General features: G+C 47.6%; 1 protein-coding gene across 1 annotated transcript in view; it reads left to right on the forward strand.

Annotated features, from left to right (window-relative positions):
- Positions 1–15,175, forward strand: part of LMX1A (LIM homeobox transcription factor 1 alpha) — a gene marked incomplete at its 5' end in the record, with an annotated part of 150,996 nt that extends 135,821 nt beyond the window's left edge. The window contains 5 exons of the mRNA XM_082668717.1: positions 5,045–5,217; positions 8,125–8,202; positions 9,650–9,719; positions 11,659–11,829; positions 13,792–15,175. Coding sequence (XP_082524843.1) covers positions 5,045–5,217; positions 8,125–8,202; positions 9,650–9,719; positions 11,659–11,829; positions 13,792–13,952 — 653 coding nt within the window. The 3' untranslated portion in view covers positions 13,953–15,175. The remainder of the gene's footprint in view (positions 1–5,044; positions 5,218–8,124; positions 8,203–9,649; positions 9,720–11,658; positions 11,830–13,791) is intronic.
- Between the last annotated feature and the right edge of the window lie 7,069 nt (positions 15,176–22,244).

A 22,244-nucleotide genomic window follows, 5' to 3' on the forward strand; every position in this document is an offset into this window, starting at 1 on the left:
CTGGCCCTCCTCCTTCACCGTCGCCTCCTGGGCCAAGCTCTGATATCTCTTGCCCTGTTTATGAGCTGTTGGGATTTTTCCAACAACCTGAAATGAATCTGTGAGGCCCCACAGGTAGTACAGCCTGTCTCGGGGCCATAAACCATGGCTGGGTCTTTCATCTGCCATTGCTTATGTCATAAATGAGTGGGGGGACCAGGCAAGCGGGAAGCAACAGCCCCCGAGCCATTCCAGATTTTTTTTTTACAAGAGATGGGAAAGAAAGGCCCTGAGAAACATGTTCCAACTTTGTGCCAAGCAAATTCATTTCACCCTGGTAGGCTGTGCGTGGAGACTTAATCTCTGGACTTCCCCTCTAGGAGTCAGATTTATGCTGCGTTTGTGTCTAAATGGCCTCCAGGGATGCTGACATTTGTTGCTGGAGACAGCAAGTGGTGTTCCTTTCATCTCCGCTGAGGGGTGTCAGCTTAAATTATGAGGGATCGCTCTGGCCTGCATCTGGGTGTGGGAGCCTCTGGCAATGCCGAGGGGCTGCCCCTCCTTCCGCTTCCGAGATGTCTCTGCTGTTGGAAGGTTTTTCTGCATCTCCTGCTCACCAGTACTCCTGCTGGCCCTGGGAGAGATCTCCTGGCTCGTTTAGAACTTTCCTTTCTCTTGGACAAATCAGTAAGTGTATATTTCAGGCACTGCCTGCTTTCATGGAGAAGTTGGCATCAGAGTCAGGCAGCCCTGCCCCTGCCGAACGAGGAGATGGGAGCCTCCCTGAACAGTCTGGAAGTTCCCCGAGGGAGTCAGAGGGCACTGCTATGCTCGTAATATTTACGACCCGGCAGACGGAAGCTGGGTGACGGTTAGCGATGGTCTGCATTCCCCTTGGCAGCTGGGTCGTGACATCTGTCTGCACTTTGGGAAATGCCCAAAGGCCTTCCATTCCTCTGTCTTCAGAGTTTCTCTTGCTCAGATCTGCCAGGACACCTGAAATTCCATGGTGGTGACTGTTTGGTTGGAGGCATTCCATGTCTATGTGTTATTGACTGTGGGAGAGGACACTTCAGACCCTGCTAATCCCTGACTCAGTGTAGCAGATGAGCAGTGCTTCCTGCCCCAGAGTCAGAGCGTGAAAGCCTGGAACACAGGATATGTAAGTTTTGATGGAGAACGGGTCAGGAGAGGTCTAGGGCAGGGGCCGGCAAACTGTGGTATGCAGGCCAAATCCGGCCTGGTGCCTGCTTGTGAAATAGAGTTTTACTGGAGCCCAGCCATACCTATTCGTCCTGTCTGCGGCTGCTTCCGTACTACAGTGGCAGAGTTGAGTGGTTGCCCTAGAGGCCATAAGGCCTGCAAAGAGTAAAATATTTTACTCTCTGGCCTTTTACAAAACAAGTTTGTAGATGCCTGGTCTAGAGCATCTAGGGCTTCTTGGAAGGCAACATGGGGCCCTTAGCAGACAGAAGAGAGAGATATTGAACAGCAAAAAGGAGGAATCAGAAGAAGAAAATGCACCCCCAAAAACGATAGAAACACTCCAGAGACAAATCTTAATCTCGTCCTCCCTCTGCTCCCCCTTCCGCCCCTCCCTCTTCTTCTGAAAACAGATGTTTTTGTCTCTTCTCACAGGGATGTAGAGAGAATGAATGAGCAGTCGCCTGTGATGCTCTTTACATCCTCCCAAGATGGGCACCAAGGGCTGCCCTAGGAGATGGCTCTTTCCCCCACTGGTCCTTTCTGCTGTTCTAGGATGGGATAGCAGGTCTTGGGGAATGTGCATGTATCTTAGGCTGGGGTAAGTCCAGAGGCAGTACGAAGACATCAGGGACCTCAGCCATCCACTTCTAGGGCTCCGACCAAACTTCAGCAATCACATCTTCCTTCTGGAACCAGCCCCCCGACTACCACCCCCCCTTCTTTCCCACAAGCACTCACACACACACTTACTATAAAACCAACCCTTAGTGTGAGCTAGGGTCATATCTGCAAAGAGAGAGGAATGAACGCTTGTAGTGTAAAACCTTAACTCCAACCCCCATCAATGTGCAACTGTTAATAACAGAAAACATGGGTCTCAGATTAAGATGCCTTCTTTTGAAATGATGATGATGATGATTTAATAAACATCTATCACACTCTAGACAGCGCTGAACCCTTTCCATGCATCATCTGATGTAATTCCAACAACACTGTTACTTTCTCCGATGAGAAAATTGAGTCTTGGGGATTTGTTCAGAATCACACATCATAACCGGCAAGGCCAGAATTGAAACCCGAGTTAGTACGGCTCCAGAGCCCATGCTGTGGACACTGTGCCATCTTGTTTTCCTGAATGTCGTCAACATATATGAGCCATTACCATGGAATCCACATTATTTTAGATTTTGCATTTTCATTAGTTACATCACCCTAGTCATCAATATACATTTGCATCAAGCTATGTGACTGTAAAAGAATCAGACTGACCCCGTGAGATGTTTGCAGATACCATTTCAAGGACAAAACTGGTATAAGACAAGTGGTTTCTGAAGATGATACAATTGCACTTTTTTTTTTTTGCGGTACGTGGGCCTCTCACTGTTGTGGCCTCTCCCGTTGCGGAGCACAGGCTCCGGATGCGCAGGCTCAGTGGCCATGGCTCACGGGCCCAGTCGCTCCGCGGCATGTGGGATCTTCCCGGACCGGGGCACGAACCCGCATCCCCTGCATCGGCAGGCGGACTCTCAACCACTGCGCCACCAGGGAAGCCCACAATTGCATTTTAAAGTAAATTCTGTGCTTTGGACTTCTCACTTATTTGTTCTAGACTCAGTTCCTTGTAATCACCTGCCTTGCAGGAGATCTACACAATCCTTGGCATGGGGTGTCAGCCACGTTTCTTCAGAAATATTACTGAAGGCATCACCAGTACCAGAGGAGCATCCTTTTGACCCCAAAGAATCCACCAACAGAGAGAATTACTGACGTCACTAAAGACTGGGCTCTGGGGGTGGGGGGTTCTCTGAGCAGCATGAGGTAGGGCCCAGCAAGGTTGAATCTGCATAGTCAATGGCCTCCTTTTTTCTACCTTTCTTCTCTTGTGGGGTCTTCTTAGTTCCCTAAGGCTTTTAGTTCTTACATGCTTATTCTTTCCTTGCCATTCTGAAAACCTCCCTCTAGAAAGATCCTAAATACCCTTCAGTACGGAGGTCTGACTGAGATCAGCTTACTGAATCCCCCCCACTCCCATCAAGGACAGAGCAGCCTAAGAATTGAAGATGCCAGAGTGGCCACTCCTTGTCAGGAGGATTCTTCTTTAATCTCTTCTTCATTCATCTTGTGGGTTTTTTTGTCTGCACTCTCAAGGGGAGTGAGGCAGAGGGGAAAAGACATCCTTCCCACAACATCTAATAAGAGCCTCCTCTGTGCCTCTGTGTTAGTTGCTTTGCACACAGCAGCACTACTCCTATGCCACCCCCTGGTGGGTATTCTTGTCTCCAGTGCAGGCTCAGTGCAGGATGTCCCTTGCACAGGGCTGTACTTAAAACAAGGGATAGAGCTGGATGGAGACCTAGGTCTGCCTATGTCAGACCCTGTTCAATTATATTGCAAGGCTTGTGCCCTCAAGGAACTCAGAGGTTCGTCTTCCTTCACGTTCAAATTGTATGCCTAAAAGTTCATAGAGAAAAGAATCTTAGCCATTGTTTTTTCAGATAAAACAAGGTTTTTTGTCTCTGGTAGAGCCAAAAATTAGAACTCAACTAAAGTCTAAACTAAAACATTATATGCAAAGAGCATCTTTCCAGAGGAGGGTGGGATGAAGAATTTTTTTTTTTTTTTTTTTTTGCGGTACGCGGGCCTCTCACTGCTGTGGCCTCTCCCGTTGCGGAGCACAGGCTCCGGATGCGCAGTCTCGGCGGCCATGGCTCACGGGCCCAGCCACTCCGCGGCATGTGGGATCCTCCCGGACTGGGGCACGAACCCGTGTCCCCTGCATCGGCAGGCGGACTCTCAACCACTGCGCCACCAGGGAAGCCCATCTTGGATTTCTTGAAGTGTCCAGAAGGGGATCAGAATCAGGGGACTGGAGCTGGGGAAGCTCTTGGGACAAAGGTTTTTACTGGAGGAAAGAGGGCAGCTGAGCTCTGTAAAGACCCAGAGAGAAATGAGGGTCTCATTAGGGTAATGTGGGCACACAACTGCCTATGACTTTTAATGCTGAAAGTAGTAAGGAGTCTCTCTCACATGGGTATTTCCCAGATCCTAGAAGCACCTTCTTAGGAGTGTGAAGCCTGTGGGATACAAGAGGTAGCCTGGGAAAGAATGTCGTATATACTGAAGGCTTTATTTCCTTCAAGTTACTGCTTGTATTGATCACTGCTTATAGAGTTGAAATAATTCACGTAAATATAGATAAATACAGTCACTTTAATAGAGAGTTATTTATTTTATAGACAGGCAGTTTTGACTAACTGTCTGTGTTATCTGTACCTGCACGTAGTCTAATGTTGGTCTTCTGTGGCCTTTTAAACAGTATTGTTTTCTACATCCTGGCAGTGGCTAGAATTTCAGACATAGTATCTAGGAAGTTATATATAACTTATCCAGGTCTAGAGTTGAAAAATGACATTTAAGAAATATTAACCACCAACACTTACTGGGCATTTATTATATGCTAAGCAGCCTTCTAAGTGCCTTCTTGATAAACTCATTTAATCCTCACAACAACCCCAATGAAGTAGGTACTCCTATATCTCAATTTTGCAGATAAGGAAATTGAGCCACAGAGAGTTAAGTCACTTGCCCAAGGTCACACAACTAGTAAACGTGGAGCTAGGAGAGCCTCCCGAGAGAAAATCCTGAGCTGTGATGGTGGACTTCCTGGTTCCTGTCTCCACGTTTTAGAAGTTTTTCCTTAGCCCTTCCTGGGGGCTTTGGGATCAGTATCACACAGGGTGTTGCATTCATGTCTTAAGTCATCCTTGGAACGTGGACCCAAGTGTCTTGTTATGGAATAACAGACAACTCCAGGAAGTGGCCTTAAGGGACTCAACACGTTATTTTCTGCTTCTTTCAGGCAAAAGTGATGATGAAGAAAGTCTTTGCAAGTCAGCCCATGGGGCAGGGAAAGGAGCCACTGAGGATGGCAAGGACCATAAGCGCCCTAAACGTCCCAGAACCATCTTGACAACCCAACAGAGGAGAGCATTCAAGGCCTCGTTTGAAGTATCCTCCAAGCCGTGCAGGAAGGTATGGTTGTGGGGAGGGGGGAAGAAGGGAGGAAAGGGGACGAGGCTCCTCTTCTCTGTGTGCACCCTGGACTCCTCTGGGGTGTCACTGTGCACCTGGGGGTCAGGGTGGGAGATGCTGTTCAGACAGAGTCTGGGCATGTGGCCTTGAGCCCCGTTGGAGACTCCAGGGATCACTGCAGCTGTGGCCGGGGTCATGGTAGAATCTCCCTGTGCTTTGGGGTATGCATACCCACTCCAACTGGCTACTTGCTCATACCTTTCATTTCATGGAGAGCAATGGGGAGAATAACAATAAGAGGTTCCAGTTGGGATATAGGTCGAAATGTTACAACACAGTAAAAATACAGTGGCTTGTAGCATGTATTCTTTTTCGGTCCAGTTTGTTCTGCTTGAGGTGGTGATTGTGACATTCATCCGTGTTGTGGTTCATCCATTTTTGTTGTTGCATAGTATTCCATGGCTATACCATGGGCTGTTTGACCATTCACCTGTTGATGGGCATGTGAGTTGTTTCCAGCTCGGGGCTGTTACAGATAGGGCTGCTGTGAAGAGTTATGTAAAAAAATAATAATAATACAGTGACTTAATGAGATAGGAGTGTATGTCTTTCTTACATCACAGTCCAGAGATAAGCAATCCAAGACTGGCCGAGAAGCTCTGTTATCCATCCCATGGGTCCAAGGGGCTGCTCCAGGTGTCACCATTTCTTCCAGCCACCATGGTGGAGAAAGAGAAAGTCGGGGCAAGCAGATGCCCTTTTAGGGACATACCCTGGGATTTTTTGCATCACGTTCACTCATGTGTGTTGGCTAGGGTTTAATCCTGAGGTTGTACCTCTTGCAAGGGGACTTGGGAAATGAGTCTATCTGGGTGTCCGTGTGCCTTGCTAAAACTTGGGGATAACATTGCTAAGAGGAGGAAGGAGAGAATGGATATTGGAGACAATTAGTAGTCTCTGCCACAAATAACTGTGTCCGCTTATTAAGTACCCACCATTTATGGACTCCCTGCCGTATGCTGGGTACTGTCTTTTATGCAACAAAAATAAGAAAAGAAAGCTTTCTTGAAATTGAATTGAAATTCATAGAAGAAAGACATTTTAAATTTCTTAGCATCCATCGCTAGCATCCCATCCCTTAGCACGCCTCCCTCTCTGTATGAATGGGCTTTTGCTGCAATAACAAACAAAATCTTAGCGGCTCCCGGCAAACATTTATTTCCTGCCCCTGGGCTGTGGGTTGGCTGTGACCCAGCTGGGCTCAGGTTCAGGCCTGCCCCACCGGTCTCTCATTAAAGAGTCCAGGGCAGTGGCCACCTGGGGCACACGGGTCTCATGACGACGGCAGAAAGCAAGAGGCCAAGTCACAGTGGGCAGTCCCACTGAATGGCTCTCCTTGAATATCACCAACTTCACATCCACTTACATTCCATGGGCCAAAGCAAGTCATGTGGCTAAGCCACTGTGAGTACAGGGGGAGGCGTACACCCCTCCATGGAGGAGGGGCGGGAAGGAACGATAATACAGTCTCCCACCACTTCTGCCTTTTGAAAAATGTTCTCCCACCTGCAGAAGACTTCCTTTCCCTGCCCTCACCGCCCTCTAAGCTCTGGGAGAAGAGCTGGTAGAAAGTGGCAACAGCTCCAAGGTAGACCTGCGCAAGGACCAGTTCCCACTTCCTCGTTGGTTTACTTGTTCTACATGTACTGGACTCCTAGCCTCTGTGTGGCCTGTGCCCAGTGCTTGTTCCCGGGCAGCGTCTAGGCCACCAGAGGGGAGGAGATGTGTACACTGGAACACTGGGGAGAACGCTCTGAGGACCAGAACAGAGGGGCAGCCAGGAGCTGCCAGAAGAGAAAGGCCGCCTCTGTCTGGGGGGTCAGGCAAGGCTTTGTGGAACAGGTGGGTTTTGAGCTGGGCCTCTGAAGGGTGGATAGGGTTTCAGCAGGTGGACGTGGGCCCCTGGGCATACTGCTGTTTCAGTTGGCGTTGCAGAAGGATGTGCCTGTAAAATCTTCTCTAATTATCCTGCTTCTAAGCCTCACCCCCAGTGGCATGATAAAGATGAGCACTTCCCAAGGCCTCCAGCTTGCTCGACTTCTGTGTTTATTCAAGGAGCTCCTACCATCTCATCTCCTCAGAATCTAACCAAGAGGGGGCGGTGTCTCTCAGGACCACTCTTGGGAAATCTGTGCTTCTTCCCCCTTCCCTTCTAGCCACTCTGCCAGCCCCTCACCAAATGCCTGTATAGAGGGCAGATGTTGAAACACGAGTCTTCATAATAGGGACCCTGATGGTCCTGTCTCTTCACAGTCCCAGGACATGTCCCCGCATCAGCACTGTCTCTCTTGCTCTGTCGGATCCCAGATGGCTCTTGACTTACTTCCTTCGGGCAAGGCTCACAGTGAATATGAATATTCATGAAACACCCAAAGTGACCTGAAGCTATGAGAGACAAAACCAAAAATTTAAGTCAGTGAATGTAGACAGGAGAAGAGAGCAAGAGAGAACCATTTGTTTTTGCAAAGTCGTTTTCACCCTCAGTTCTCCTTAAGTAGGTTAATGCATATGCCTGGCATACAGCTAAAAACACAGCAATAGATTTTGCTAATATCTAAGAACCACCTGAAGGCCTAGTTTCCAGAGGAAGAGAAACCCAGGAACACCTCTTGGAATGCACATCAAAATTAATGCTTATTCTTCTCTTCATTTACCTGGGTAAGGACCTTCTGTCCGCCTGAAGGAGAGCAATGTTCTTGTGTTTGGGATTTCGCTGAACACTGAACACTCGCCAGCTCCTACGGAAGATGCAGCCTGTTGGCCTCCTCGTGCACCACGTAGGGAACATTCTGCTTTCTACTCTGAGGTGCCAATGTTTCTATATTTCTAACGTTCCATTTTTTCAAGGTGAGGGAGACTCTGGCTGCAGAGACAGGGCTGAGCGTCCGTGTCGTTCAGGTGTGGTTCCAGAACCAGAGAGCTAAGGTAATCTGCTTCTTACTTCTGTCTCTGTGGGGCCGGTTTCCTGAAACAATAGTAGGACATTGTTTTTGCCAGCAGATTTTCTAACCTCAACTCATTGGATAGAATAGTTCTCTTGATTCAGAAATTTTGTGCTCAGCAGTCATTTCAGCTATAGCAGCCCTGCAGAAGGGGGAGAGACGGGGCAGTTGTTTTAGTGAGATGGCCTTTATTTTCCTAGTGGCTGTGACTGTGAATCTGGACAGCCATCTGCATGAAGAAGTGCCTTTCTGTGTCTTTTGGTAAAAGCAGGTTCTTTAATTCCCATTCATTTAACACAGATACCAGAGTTCCTTTGAAGCTTCAGAGGGAAACCTACATAGCACCCACATGATAGGTCTAAGACAACATTATGGCGCATGGAATGGACGCCCTGACTCACCTTTCCCAGTGCCCCACCCTTCCCTGATATAGGCCCAAACCATCCTATTGTCTGCTGGATCCTACCAAGGTCTGCATCCCCCTGCCGTAGTCTTTTACTTATTTTAGACCTTTACTTATTTATTCTCCTACCTGTGTACATGCATGAGTTAGTGGCCCAGTTCTCTACAGCCCTGATCTTTAGTGGGTGAAATGATTGGTTAAGATATCATTTCCCTCACTGAATTCCTCACACCAGGGCTGCTGGTGTGTAGTCCATGGTCCTTTCTATGAGAGGATTTCATGGTTCCGTAGGTTTGAGAGGACCTATAGCCTATGGATTCATAAGCAGAGAGCATATTTGAAGGTCTGAGAAATCTCACAGTAAAGAATTTTAAAAAAAAACAACACTAGATTTAAAAAAATCTAGTGTTCCCTACACACACACACACACACACACACACACACACACACACACACACACACTCTCACTCAAAATGTTTGCTAATGTCTCATGGAACCCTAATGTTCCAATGTTTGAGAAACATTGGGTTACATTGTTCCTTCTGGGAAGTCTGTGTGTTAACAGGTTGCTTTGGGAGTCAAGCTCCTTACCTAGAGGCGTGCATCTCCTGGTAGGAGTCTCTGCCACAAGGACCAGCAGATAGGGGACTAGGGGGACCAGCCTCATCCCAAATCATACCCTGTCAGCAGGCCCTTGCTGCACATCTAAGCTGGGCTGAAGACCCTACATCCCCTCACATATAACTGTCACAACATAAGCACTGAGAGGAAATCCCTCTTCCTGCTAAGACCAGCCACACTGTTGCTTCCCAGCCAGCTGTCTTTCCACGGCTGCGGTGTAAAAAGCCCTCAGCCACCACGCATCGGGCGGGCTCCAGGCGCTGTTCCTGAAGTGTGGCTCCTTTCCTGAGTAAAAGCAGGGGAAGGGGTCCCTCTGCTTTACCCACGAGCCATTTCCCCCTGGCCTAGCCGCAGGATCCTGCTGCAGGCCCCCTGACTTCTAATCCTGTGGTCCTCCCCTCATCAGATGAAGAAGCTGGCCCGGCGGCAGCAGCAGCAACAGCAAGATCAACAGAACACCCAGAGGCTGAGCTCCGGTAAGCTGGAGCCTCTCCCGGCCAGGCCTCTCCTGCCAGACGCCTCCAACCACCCAGCCCTCGGAGTGACATTTCTGAGCTCCGTGAAGCCCAGTCCACACCTGCTTGGGAGATGGGACCTTCCAGGGAGGACCAAACCATCAGGACTGTGAGAGGGTTCTGCAGGTCCAGAACTGCGGATTGGAGGTGGCCCTACCCTCATGCAAAGCCCCTTTGCCCGGCCCTGCTGCAGTGTCAGGGCACTGTGTCAGGCCTACCTACAGGGTCAAAGACATGCCCAGTTTCTCATCCCACGTGGCCCTCCTCCTTCCAGGCAACCACGGTCCTAGACCAATGAGAGATGGAACTGGGCTGGAACCTGTCTCTCTGATTCTGAGTTCCGCTCGGCCACGCTGCCTTAACTCACACTTACCTCCATTTGTTGTTGTTGTTTTTAATAGGGGTGGTGTGGGGACTGAGGAGGGTGTGAAGAGGGACAGGTTGTGGGACCCTTCAAGGAAGTTAAGAGAAAAAAAGCAAGAATAACTATATTAGAACAATGTCATTCTTAAAGGGATATGCGCTGCCCCCTCCCCATCTCAGCTGTCCAGCAGCGTTACCTGAGTGGTCTCTTTGTACCCTAGAGCAAGGATTCTCACCCTTTAACATGCACCTAAATCACCTGGTATTTGGTAATGTGTAGGTTCTGATTCTTAAGGTCTTGGTGGGCCCAGAGAGTCTGCATGTTTAACAAGCTCTCATTGCTGCCAGCCTTGGACCACACTTGGAAGGCTGTGGAATGTGACATTGGTTGTCTGACCTCTAAACAGAGCCCCTTGTCCTTGCACGGACCTTACCTGTGCTTGATACCTGGGCTAGGCTCCAACGAGAATTTGACTCTTGCAGTCAAGGGTTCTTTTTGCTTTTGACCTTCTAGGCCAGACAGTATCTTAATGGCAAGATAGATGCTCTGGGAGAGAAGTGAAGCAAGGGCATGGGCCCTGGGGCAGGGTGGAGCCGCGAGCTGGTCAGAAGACCTGAATCTGCCCCAGTTCCACCTCCCAATGCTGTTTGGAGATCTGGGACCTGTCTTTCTGTCTCTTTGCACCTCAGGCTCACATCCCTAGGGTAGGGGAATGGGGCCTGCTAGTCCTATCACACGGCACTGTGCGCCTCAGAGAGGGTCACAGGTGTCAGAGGGCTTTAAGAGGACCCATGTAAGTTGACTCCATATAGGTCAACATGCTCAAAGGGAGGAGAACTCATCAAGGCATTATGAGAACACAAACTCCTAGTGCTTGGAACTTTGAAGAATTCTATGGGCAGCTCCTAGGGTAGACTTAAGAAGGTGGCAGATTGAGGCCCTGAGAGTTAATGGCACTGTGTTCAGAGAACCACAGCAGGATGTGGAGGCCGGAACAGAGTCCTCCTTTTCTGATAAAATTCTGTCCACGAGTGTAGCGAGTTGTCATTCCAAAGCACATACACACGATCTCATGGAGTCTTTGTATCAGCTACACGAGGTCCGCTGGGCCGGTGTCGTGAACCCCACTTGACGGACGGACTCCTAGTGGGGTAATGCTGGAAGGCTCTTTAGATGCATCCACTCCATTGGCTGCCAAGCCTGTGTGTAGCATCAAACGCCTTTGTTTTAGTGATGGAGTTCAAGGAAGCTCTCCAAGTACAACACCCGCCATGCCTGTCCTTCAAGGCAATCCCTGATGGCCCTTGGCAGGGCACAGACTGGGAGCCACTGATGTCACCTCAACCCTTCCGTTCTATAAATGAGGAAACCAAGATCCAGGAAGTAAAATGATGTAGCCATGGTCAGACAACTTGTGTGGTCACAAGCCAGTGGGGCATGTGAAGTTCAGAGCTTGTTCTGTGGCCCTCCCTCCCTCCCAGCGTGTGATGCTGGCCTGCACATGGAGAATCATCTGTCTTCTTCTTTGTCCCACAGCTCAGACAAATGGTGGCGGGAGCGCTGGGATGGAAGGGATCATGAACCCCTACACCGCTCTGCCCACCCCACAGCAGCTCCTGGCCATCGAGCAGAGCGTCTACAGCTCAGATCCCTTCCGACAGGGTCTCACCCCACCCCAGATGCCTGGAGACCACATGCACCCCTATGGTAAGAGGGACTCAAGCCGTGCAGGGACCTCACACAACTTGCTTGCGTGAGTTTTTCATCCCCTCCCAGACACCTCTACACAGTTCCTAGATGCTCATTAAAGTTCCAAAGCAGAAGGAGTGTCCCACAAAATACTGCTAGAATCACCCAACTGATGGCTCCAGAAGAAAGACCAGCACATGTACACATTAGTCACGCTTCCATTTATTCTCCTTTTCAAAGCTTCTTTTTTTCCCCAAAGCTTCTTATTTGTTAGTTTGAATAGGAGGTTGTGTTTTCATTGTAGACCTGTTTGTTGGGATTGAACTTCCCAAGTCTTTCATTTCATGCCAGGTACCACACTTACGTGTTCATAAGCATTATCAGCAGTGATATAGGCAGAGGCCTTAATTATGCGAACTCTCACGTAAGAAAAAAATATATTGAAAAGCACAGAAAACAGATGTTTGAATTGGACTCTCCTATTATAGATACTAGTAGGTGTTCTAATGTAATTCCTGAAACATAAACTGACTTGTGAAGTGAAAAGCATCTCCTCCCAGTCTCACCCCAGCCAAAACAGAGCTGCTTTAAATGCAGGGAATGGGGACAGCTGAGACTCCCCCATTTTCCCAGTTTGCTGCTTAAGCTGATGTACAGAAGCTGGGGCCCGGGCACCCTGATGGGATGGGCGAGCTCTGGAGTGGAAGGCTGAAGTTCAATCTCAGTGCCAAACATAGGCCACTGCATTTTTATACAGAGAAGGTAAGTGGCCTATGTAATACATTCATCTGTACTGTGAACTCTGCAATTGTTAACCCTGATAGCTAAAAAGAATGTTTTATTCCGCAAGCCTTCAAAACATTAGTATCAGAGATATATGCCTCAGTGCACAGATTATCAACTTCTTTTTTGCCTTCATTAAAAAAAAATTATCTGTAATGTTAAAATCAGCCCTATCTTCCCATATGATGCATTCAGCAAACACTTATTAAGATCCAGCCATGTGCAGGAACGTCATTGACCAAGCTCATTCATTCATACACACATAGATATATATATATGCATGCTCCAGTGACCGCCATTCTCTTTGCTCCCTTAGAAGACTCAGGTAAGGTCTGTACCTGTCTTCACCACTATGCAAAAACAGGGCAAATGACGTTTTGAGTTTTTTTGCAAATTCTTACATTTTCAGAGTCCTGGGGGTCTTGTTACATAAAGGACTCCTGTGATGAATCCTTCCGTAAAATGAATAAGTAAAGCCACATGACCATTTTTATAAACTGCAGTTTTCATCTTTCCCGTTTACTTGAAGTAGAGGTGAAACATACATCCTCAAGGTTCCGGTCACAGTGGTCCCCCAGCTGTTGCTCAGTTTGCCCTCCTGTTTTTTTTTTTTTTTTTTTTTGGTCAAAGATGTAAATTAGTTGAGTCTGGGCACCTAACCTCCCTTTCCTTTGCAGTACAAATCTGGGGAAACAGCCGGCACTCAGTATACTTGTGCTATCTGAAAGGACAGGTGTTATCACCGGAGATTTCGTGTGCATCACTCTCAGAGCTGATGTTTGTTTTCTTACCATCCCTCCTTCAAGAACCAGTTTTGTGGCCAAAGTCCTCCAGAAGCCCTTGCCCCTGTCTCTCCAGCCTGTGGTGCTATGTCTTGCCCACTTCCCACCCTCACTGTCTAGACATTCTGACATTTGCTTATGCTGCACTCAGTTTAGCACTTTGTTATATCCTAGTTCATATTATTTTGGGTTGTAGACGTGAGCCCCCCTAAGGAGATCTTTTGTGGACAGGGATTATGCCCGCTCCTACTCTTCTATGTAGCTCTACCCTCCCCCACCCCCTCCCCAGCACCCAGTAGAAAGCGCCCCCTGGGGGACGTGCTCAGACCATGCTGGCTGAATTCCGCTGAATTTCCCAGCACTGAATGAGTCCCTCCTTCCAGACCCTCATGCCAGTGTTTCCTCTCCATTTCAGGTGCTGAGCCCCTTTTCCACGACCTGGACAGTGATGACACCTCTCTCAGTAACCTGGGTGACTGCTTCCTAGCAACCTCAGAAGCCGGGCCCCTGCAGTCCAGAGTGGGAAACCCCATTGACCACCTGTATTCCATGCAGAATTCTTACTTCACCTCTTGAGTTCACCCCTCGAGTTCTCCGGCTAGGCTCCCATTCTGGAACAACCGCATTACATGAGGGGTCAGCTGGCTTTAGGATGGGGAGGCAGGGAAGAGGTGGGTTGGGGAGGGAGTTTTGTCCGGGATGCTGTTGTATAATGATATGGTGTAGCTCGGCATTTCCAAAGACTGAATACATTACGGATTGCATAGTTTAATGTTTCTAATAAGAGTCTTAGTGTTAGGTATGAAGATGTGTTTATCGTTAAGGACAGGGATTTTAAATATAGGCATTTTCATGCAAACTAGATACCTAGAGACCCCTAACAACTTCCCGCCATTTTTGGGGAAGCTCTTTTCAAGAGGTGCATATGTCTACCCATCCACACACCCACAGACAGACAGACAGACAGGTAGATAGATGTGTGCGTGAGTGTGTAACCTTTCATACTTTATCATCAAAGTTTATTCCTAATTATAACAGACACCAACTGTACAGCAAAAAGTAACTTTATTTTCAGTGTGAACTATATTTAAGGAAATGCTTGATGCACTTAAGTTATAAAATGAGATAATTTACTTTTATAAACTTTATTTTGAGTTTGAAGAGACTTGTAGGCAGGGCAGAGAGCGCTGCTCCACCGAGGCCCCGTAGCTTTGAGTGCTTGAGTTCGTTCTGTTTTCAGAGAGTGTCACTGAGGTCTGGAGAGCAGCTCTGTGTGGCTGACAGTATTCACTGGTGGATTCTGGACTTGCGCTGTTTGAGGTGGAATCACTGGGCTTGGGTGGGACAGAACAATCCCTGATCATGTCCTTAGAAAATGTAAAGCCTAGATTCTTCGGCTTTCTTTGAAATTCAGACATGTGGCTGATGGGCAGTGCTGGGAAAGTCACTTCTGCTCTTGAACTTCACCATCTGCAAGTGTGAGACGAGGCTGATAGTATGTACCTACCTCACTGGGGACGCTGAGGCTTCATTCAACCCCAGGACACATGAGCAGGGCTGAGACTAATATCTGATATTTGCTTAAAATACAACCAGACCAGCCACTTGGCAAAGGAGGATACCTGGGGCTGCAGAGCAGGAACCTGAGGGCAACTCTGCCTGCCACGGTCCCTTCTGCAAAGGCTGCACTGCAGATACCAGCTCAGGGCAGCTTGGGGGGATGCCAGAGGCCTTCGATGGGAAGGAGGCTGTGACGGATGGGTTGGACAGGGCATCGTCATGTTCTAGACCAGGAGCTGGCAAACCACAGCCCGCAGGCCTGTGTTTTATGGCCTGCCTCCTAAGAAGAGTTTTTACATTTTTAAAGGGTTGTAAAAAGCAAAGAGGAGAAGAATATGCAATAGACTGTATGTGGACCAGAAAGCCTGAAATAGTTCCTATCTGTCCTGTCTGGCTCTTTTCATAAGAAGTTGTGCTGACTCCTTTTCCAGACGCTCTGTTTGCTAACAACCTCTTGGAGTTCGCAGAGGCGGAGGGGGTCCAGTTGGAAAGACAGGGCTCCTCCTTCCGGCTCACTTTCCGGGCCGCCGAGCACAGAAGACCCAGTTGCCATTGTACACAGGGACAGTTCCACACCCTGTCCTCCAATTGTGGTGCTAGGATGGGCTACTTCTGTGATAGGAGGCTTCCTGAGAAACCAGAATGAGTTGATGGGGAAGACGGAGGACTCCTCCAAGAGAGGCTGGGACAGGTTTGGCCTCACTCCTAGAGATGTCACCAGTCATCAGAGCTTCGGACACAGCTACTTGTCTCCATCACTCTCTGCACGGCCAGAGGGAACACGCCCCCTTATGGTAGAGTCGATGTTGTATGATTTTTGTGCTCTTTTTTATAATTTATGCAAACCACCCAGAAACCCAAACCAGTCTGTTGAGTGAAAATCATGCAGATGCTATATGGCTCCGCAGGCTTCCATGGTGAGAGGATCAGTTGGAGAAAAGTAGCAGATATTTTGTGAGGGAAAATGAATAGAGATCCTTATTCCACTCCTTAATGGCATACCAAGGTGAAATTAAAAACCTCTTACAAATGAGCTGGTGTTTATTCAGGGGCAGGGGTGATGGGCTGGGGGTTGGGGGACCAGGATGTTTTGTCAACAGCGGGGGAAGCTTTGCATGAAGGGAAAGCGTGACTAAGTGACGACAGCAAAACAGAAGGAGAAAGCGGCTTTTACCCTCCTGCCAAGATGGACTCAGAGACCTCACTCTTTACAGACACCCCTCCAGAAGGAGGCACTGGCAACACTCCACCCTCACCAGCAAGTTCACTCGAGGCAGAGCAGCTGTGGTTCGCATTGTGGGAGCATTTACTTGGAAGTCAGAGCAGAGTCACGGGGCAGGAGAAAGATTCTCCACACAGGACTGAAGGCAGGTGCCTTGCCAGGGACAGGGTCAGAGCAACAGACAGTGTGCTCCCCTGATAGATTCTCCCAACATTCTCAACAAGTTTCAGTGCGATGTGTGGATAGGCAAAGATTATGCTCATGGAGGAAAGGAGTCAGGAAACAGTGTGGCTGGAAGACCAGAAGACACACTCAGAGGGGAGGCACCAGCATGTTCGGTCACCCGCCTGCAGTTGTTCAGCCCTTCCACCCCTGTCCCTGGCTCATCCACCCCATGGTAGAAGCTGGCCCTGCTTCTCACGAGGGCCTGGAAGGAGAGAGATGTGGGCAGGTGGAACCCACTTAGGAGGCCTCTATCTCAGACTGACCTCCACTAGGCCAGCCCTGGTTTCATCTCCAGCTTTCCAGACAGAGCTTAGGGATGAGACCTTCACCCCTCATATGTGCCTACCTGACAACTACTTCTCCTTTAGCATCAGCCTAGACTTGGCAGACTTCTCAAAGGAGTCTGCAGGGCTGGGTTCAGTACCTGTGTGGAGGAACCGGGCTGATGCTACCTGCTGTGATCACTCCTCCCAATTTTATAATAGCTCCAACACAAGAGAAATTTCTATTTGTGCTCACATGAAAGGCCTGGGAGGGAGTTCGTGTGAGAAGGCCACCTTTCTTCCATCCAGGATTTCGCTGGGGAATGGTTGTTTCCGTTCTTCTTTTCTCTCCCCTTCCAGCTGAAAGTGGGTGTGTCTAGATCCAAATCCAGCTCGTCCCCTTACTAACTGCGTGGCTTTGGGCAAGTTACTTCCCCTTGCTGAGCCTCTGACTGCTCATCCAAAGGACAGGCAGGGTCCTTGTCACTAGCTACCTCAGAGGGGTGTTGAGGACGAGTGAGAAAACACACGCAAAGCACTTAGCCTTGCACTGGGCCCATGGTGAGTGCCCCACGTGTTAGCTGCTGTGCCAGGGACCAGACTCTGCACTCGGGGTTTGGTCACTGATGAAAGGCTTCTGGGAGTCTCAGACCACATTTGAGGAAGAAGAAGAACACATCCAGTTTCACTTGAGAGGAAGGCTCCTAGTCAAGCCTCACCGGAGCTCCTTTAAATCTCAGTGTGGGGGCGTCCCTGGTGGCGCGGTGGTTGGGAGTCCGCCTGCCGATTCAGGGGACACGGGTTCGTGCCCCAGTCTGGGAGGATCCCACATGCCATGGAGCAGCTGGGCCCGTGAGCCATGGCCGCTGAGCCTGTGCGTCCGGAGCCTGTGCTCTGCAACGGGAGAGGCCACAACAGTGAGAGGCCCGCGTACCACACACACACACAAAAATCTCAGTGTGGGTCTTCTATAGCCTGACTTACGGTTGTCGGGGAGTGGTTTGTTGTTTTGTTTTGTTTTGTTCTGTTTTTTCGAAGCGTGAGGATAAAATTCCAATTCCAAAGACACATTAAGAACTCTGACCCCCAAGGAGAAGCAGTCAGGTCATAGGTGATTTCTCCAGCCATCTGTCACCTGGGGCCTTCCTTAGACATTAGGGCTGAGATGTGAGCGAGAGCCCAGAGCCACAGGCTGAATAAGAGAGTTCTGAGTTGACCTAGCATGAGTGAAAATGGGAAGAAAGTGGAATGAATTTGTCAATTCCAAACTCAAAGACAAAATAAATTTTTAACTGAACCTCCAGTAAAATCAAAGTACTTCTCTCCTTCTCTCCCCTCTCCCATCTCCTCACATACAAATCCAAATATATTCAGTCAATCCAAGTTGACCTGCAAACTGACATGATTTCACTAGAATAAAAACCAAGTTAATACCTTGTTTTCCTGCATCCCTTTGTTTTCCATGTTGCAACATTCTGTTCAATGACAAAAAGGGGAGAGCTATCTTTAGGGCTCAAGAAAAAGGCCTTGAGACATTTTTGCTAAAAATACAGTCCCTCTACACGTGGATGATGTGGACAATGGGCGATTCCCTAACCTTGAAGTTTATGCCATATTTGAAGTTCCCTAAATAACCTTGAGCGGGGCTCTGAGCCTGCATTTCTTCATCTGTAAAATAGCGCCAGTGACACTTGCCTGTCTTACAGGTTGGTCACGGTGAGCATCAAAGGAAGTAATTACGAAAGCTCTTTGTAGACCACAGTGCTGTACAAACAGGAGGGCTTCTTAATATCTTGTCTCAGGAGGCACCTGCAGATGGACCACTTGGGGATCATGGCATCCAGGGGAGCAGTGCTTCTGCTTGGGAAATGGCCCGGAAGGAAATCAGGGTGATGTTATCAGACAGTGAATGTAGGATCAGAGTGAGAATATCTTATTTCCTCTCTCAGAAGCTGTGGATTACCTCTGCCACTGCCTGATGGGCCTTCTCCCCTCCAAGGGTGGATTCTGGAAAAAAAAAAAAAACTAGGGTGGCCCAGCCCCTAATGGATGGTGCATTAGCTAATCTGTCACTATTTTTAATCTCCCCCCCCATCACCCCGTGTGCCTAGGACGGGAAAAATGGAACCTGCCCCTGATTTGTGGTGGGAATGACCCTCCCTAGATAGTTGTGCAGCTGATCACTCTGGCCTTTTTAGCACCTTATTTATTCATGTATTTAATTCCTTCAGTAAGTATTTACTGAGCATCTAGAATGTGCCAGGCTCTGGGATGGGTCATAGAAATAGAGGTGAGCAGAAAGAGACATTGGCCCTGCCCTCGTGGAGCTTACAGCTTAGTGGAGGAAAGAATCAATAATCAAAAATGCTAATAAATTTAACTTGCATAGTATCAGGAGCCACCAAGAACACTAAGAGCTATAAGAGAGCAGAATGCAGGGAGGTGTGACCTAGTCAGGAAGGTCAGAGAAGGCTTCTGTGAGCCAGTGATGATAGAGCTGAGTCTTTTTTCATCTCTCCTAGCGCCTTCCCCCCATCAAGTATGTAGTTCTGCATCTCCTTTCTGTAAGGTCTTATTCTAACTACCATGCGTGGAAAGAATCTGATGAACTAATGCCCTCCAAGGTGTTCACTGATAAGGCCTAAAGAAGTTGCTTATGGTATCTTTAATGCAAAATGTCTTCAGAGTCAAAGGAATGGACCACTGTCACTCAATCAACACTGTTATTAAGCTGATGGTGGACATTTGCTGCTTTTTGGCTATCCAGCCTCCATTCACTCTACTGATAACATCACTGATTTCCTTCAGGACTTTGACCTTTCTCCATCAGGGTGACTTGGGTTGCTGTAACCAAGAAGCAGGGACATATAATCAAAGCTAAGCCAACAGTTTCCTCCCAGGATTGACATCTGAGAGAGTGGCACAGAGTTGGAAACTTGTTTGGAGTTAGTTCATTTCTGAAGGTGCTCCTGATGAGATGGCCAAACAGTTCCTGTTGTCTGGTTCCCAGAGTTGCCCTGCTCCCCAACAGTTGCCGAGACTGAGTTCCAGATACCTTATGATTCTGTGAACAATCTTTCCTGCTCTTCCAATAAAGACCCTTTTTGCCCAGGTTAGCCTGAGTTGGTTTCAGTTGCTTGCAGTCAAAAAGCCCTGACAAAGCTACTTACCTACAATTTGTGTGGTGTTTTGCCTTGTACAAAGGGTGTGTGTGTGTGAGGTCCTTACCACAACCCTCTGGATTAGCCTGGGCTGGTGTTACTTCCTTCCTTTTATAGATGAGAAACCTGTAGCTCAGAGAAATTAAGTCCAAGGTTGTAGAGCTAGTTAGGGTCGGAGTGCATTTTCTAATTTATTTCTCCCAGATTTCAGTTTTCTGTTGTTCCCCCAGCCCTGACTTCTAAGTGTCAAGATACTCAGAAGTTTAGAAGCACATGCATGCCAGGGATGGTGAGAGGTACAGAGAAGTTATGATACCTTTCCTCCTACAAGGAGCCTACAATCTAGTTGAAAGTAAAAGATGTGCAAACAAACTCAACATATATGCCTATATATTCCAGGTGTCAGGTTACTGGCATAGGTAATGTGTGCTTTGGGCATTCTGAAAAGAGAGAAGTTATTGGGAAAAGGTAAGGAGAGAAGAGGCTTTACCAAGAAGGTAGGGCTTGCACTGAGCCTTCAAAGATGGATAGAATTTAGAAAGGTAGCAAGAAAGAGGGAAGACATTCTAAACAAAAGGACCAGAGTGGGTACTAGTACAGAGGAAAGGATGCAAGGTGTGTTCAAGTACAGATGCATAGAGGCCATTCTGGTTGGAGTGGAGGGGTGACTGATGGTGGAATTTGAGGCATTGAATGAGGTTGATGGTGAAGCTGTTGGTGACAGGAGCTTGTTGCCAGTGATTTACTAACACAGATCAAAGATATCCCATTTCAAGGTGTGGCTGGGGCTGCTAGTCATTTCCCTTAATCTATTCTCTCCTAAAGCAATACCTTCCATTTCTAGCTGGTACAAGGTAACTTGGAATAAAGCCTACATTTCTCAAAATCCAGTTCAGTTAAGTGTGTTCATTTGGTTAAGTCTTGACCAGTGAGATAGGCAGAAGTGTCATATGGCATCTTTGAGGTAACTTTCTTAAAAGACAACTGGTATGTGCCCTTCCCCTCTTCTTCTGTGTCACTGTCTTCTTCCTGCCTGGAATGCAGATATAATGGCTGGAACTGGAGCAACTGTCTTGAGGTTGTGAGATGAATTTGTGAATGGAGGCCACACATGGTGACACAACAAGGTAGAAAGAACCTGGATTCCTGAGGACTTCTGAGAGACACACTGCCATTCTAACCCTGAACTATCTATGTTCTAACGTATATATGAGAGAAAAATAAACTTTCTTTTTTTAAGTTACTGTTGTTTTGTGTTTCTTTGACTCATAGTTAAGTCTAATCCTAACCCATTTAGGAAGAAATCTAGGCTCATTTTGTTCCCCTTCTGTAGATAAAAAGTGCAATGTCCAGACAATATATTCCTAGGTAATGGGAGTCAACTGAGGCAAGGCAAATAGATGGTGGAATGATAGTCTTATGATTTTAGAATATACAGATGATCTAAAAAGCAGAGACTTTAGAGCTGGGTCTTCTTGTCCCTTGAAGAAAGGGATGTCAAGGTGGCTTTTTTATCTGCTCACCTCATCACAAATTTCTCTAAATATCTTACATATATTTGGGCATCTACAACCAATGTGGAACTTGTTCAGATTACCCAGCCTCCTGAAAGAGAATGAACAGGCAATTCTATACACTGTTTCCTACATACCCCAGTTTTAGCCACCAGTGTAGCTGTAAAAATCATTTATATACATTCATATTCATGATTTAAATTATTCACATATATGTGTATACATACATGCATATATATGTATAAATACCTGTATTTACATATGCATATGTATGTACATAATATGTATACACACACACATATAACACATATTTATGAGGAGATTTGGCCAGAAATCACACTCTCTCGTGGCTGGCCAGGTATTTTCTCTTAATCCTAGCCCTAAACTAGAATTTGGACAAATCCTAAGAATGGTTATATCTGTGTGTATTGGGGACCCAGAAGACATGAGAGTTGAAAAGAAGCAAAATGCTCTTTTAATTTCCTGTGATACACAAACTGCTTCCTCCAACCATCTGCTATAATCCGGGTGAGAAAGCAGAAAACAGGAGGCTGAACTAATTAGTCTAAGGAAATTTGCTCCTACTCTGAAGTAGGAAAAAGGACGTAAAGACACCTAAGGCATCTGGTCTACCTTATTCTGCCTTGAAGAGATAGGCCTGGGTGGAGGACCAATCTAATATGATTGGAAGAGAATTAAGGCACTTGGGAGGCCAAGTGGAGTTGATTGATCACAAATCATACATCATGCCAATAACAAACAATTTATTGATTTTAGAGAGGAAACTTTGCTCCCTTTGTCTCATGTTTCTGTGAGGAGAATTCCACTGGAGAAACACTTCTGGCCTCTCTCCTCCCCTCTAACTTCCTTCTCCCTGAAGGAGTTGCATAAATATCTGAATGGTGGTTTGGGGAAAGGAGCTG

Source organism: Grampus griseus (genome assembly GCF_964374135.1).
Source record: "Grampus griseus genome assembly, chromosome: 1".
Classification (NCBI taxonomy): Eukaryota; Metazoa; Chordata; class Mammalia; order Artiodactyla; family Delphinidae; genus Grampus; species Grampus griseus.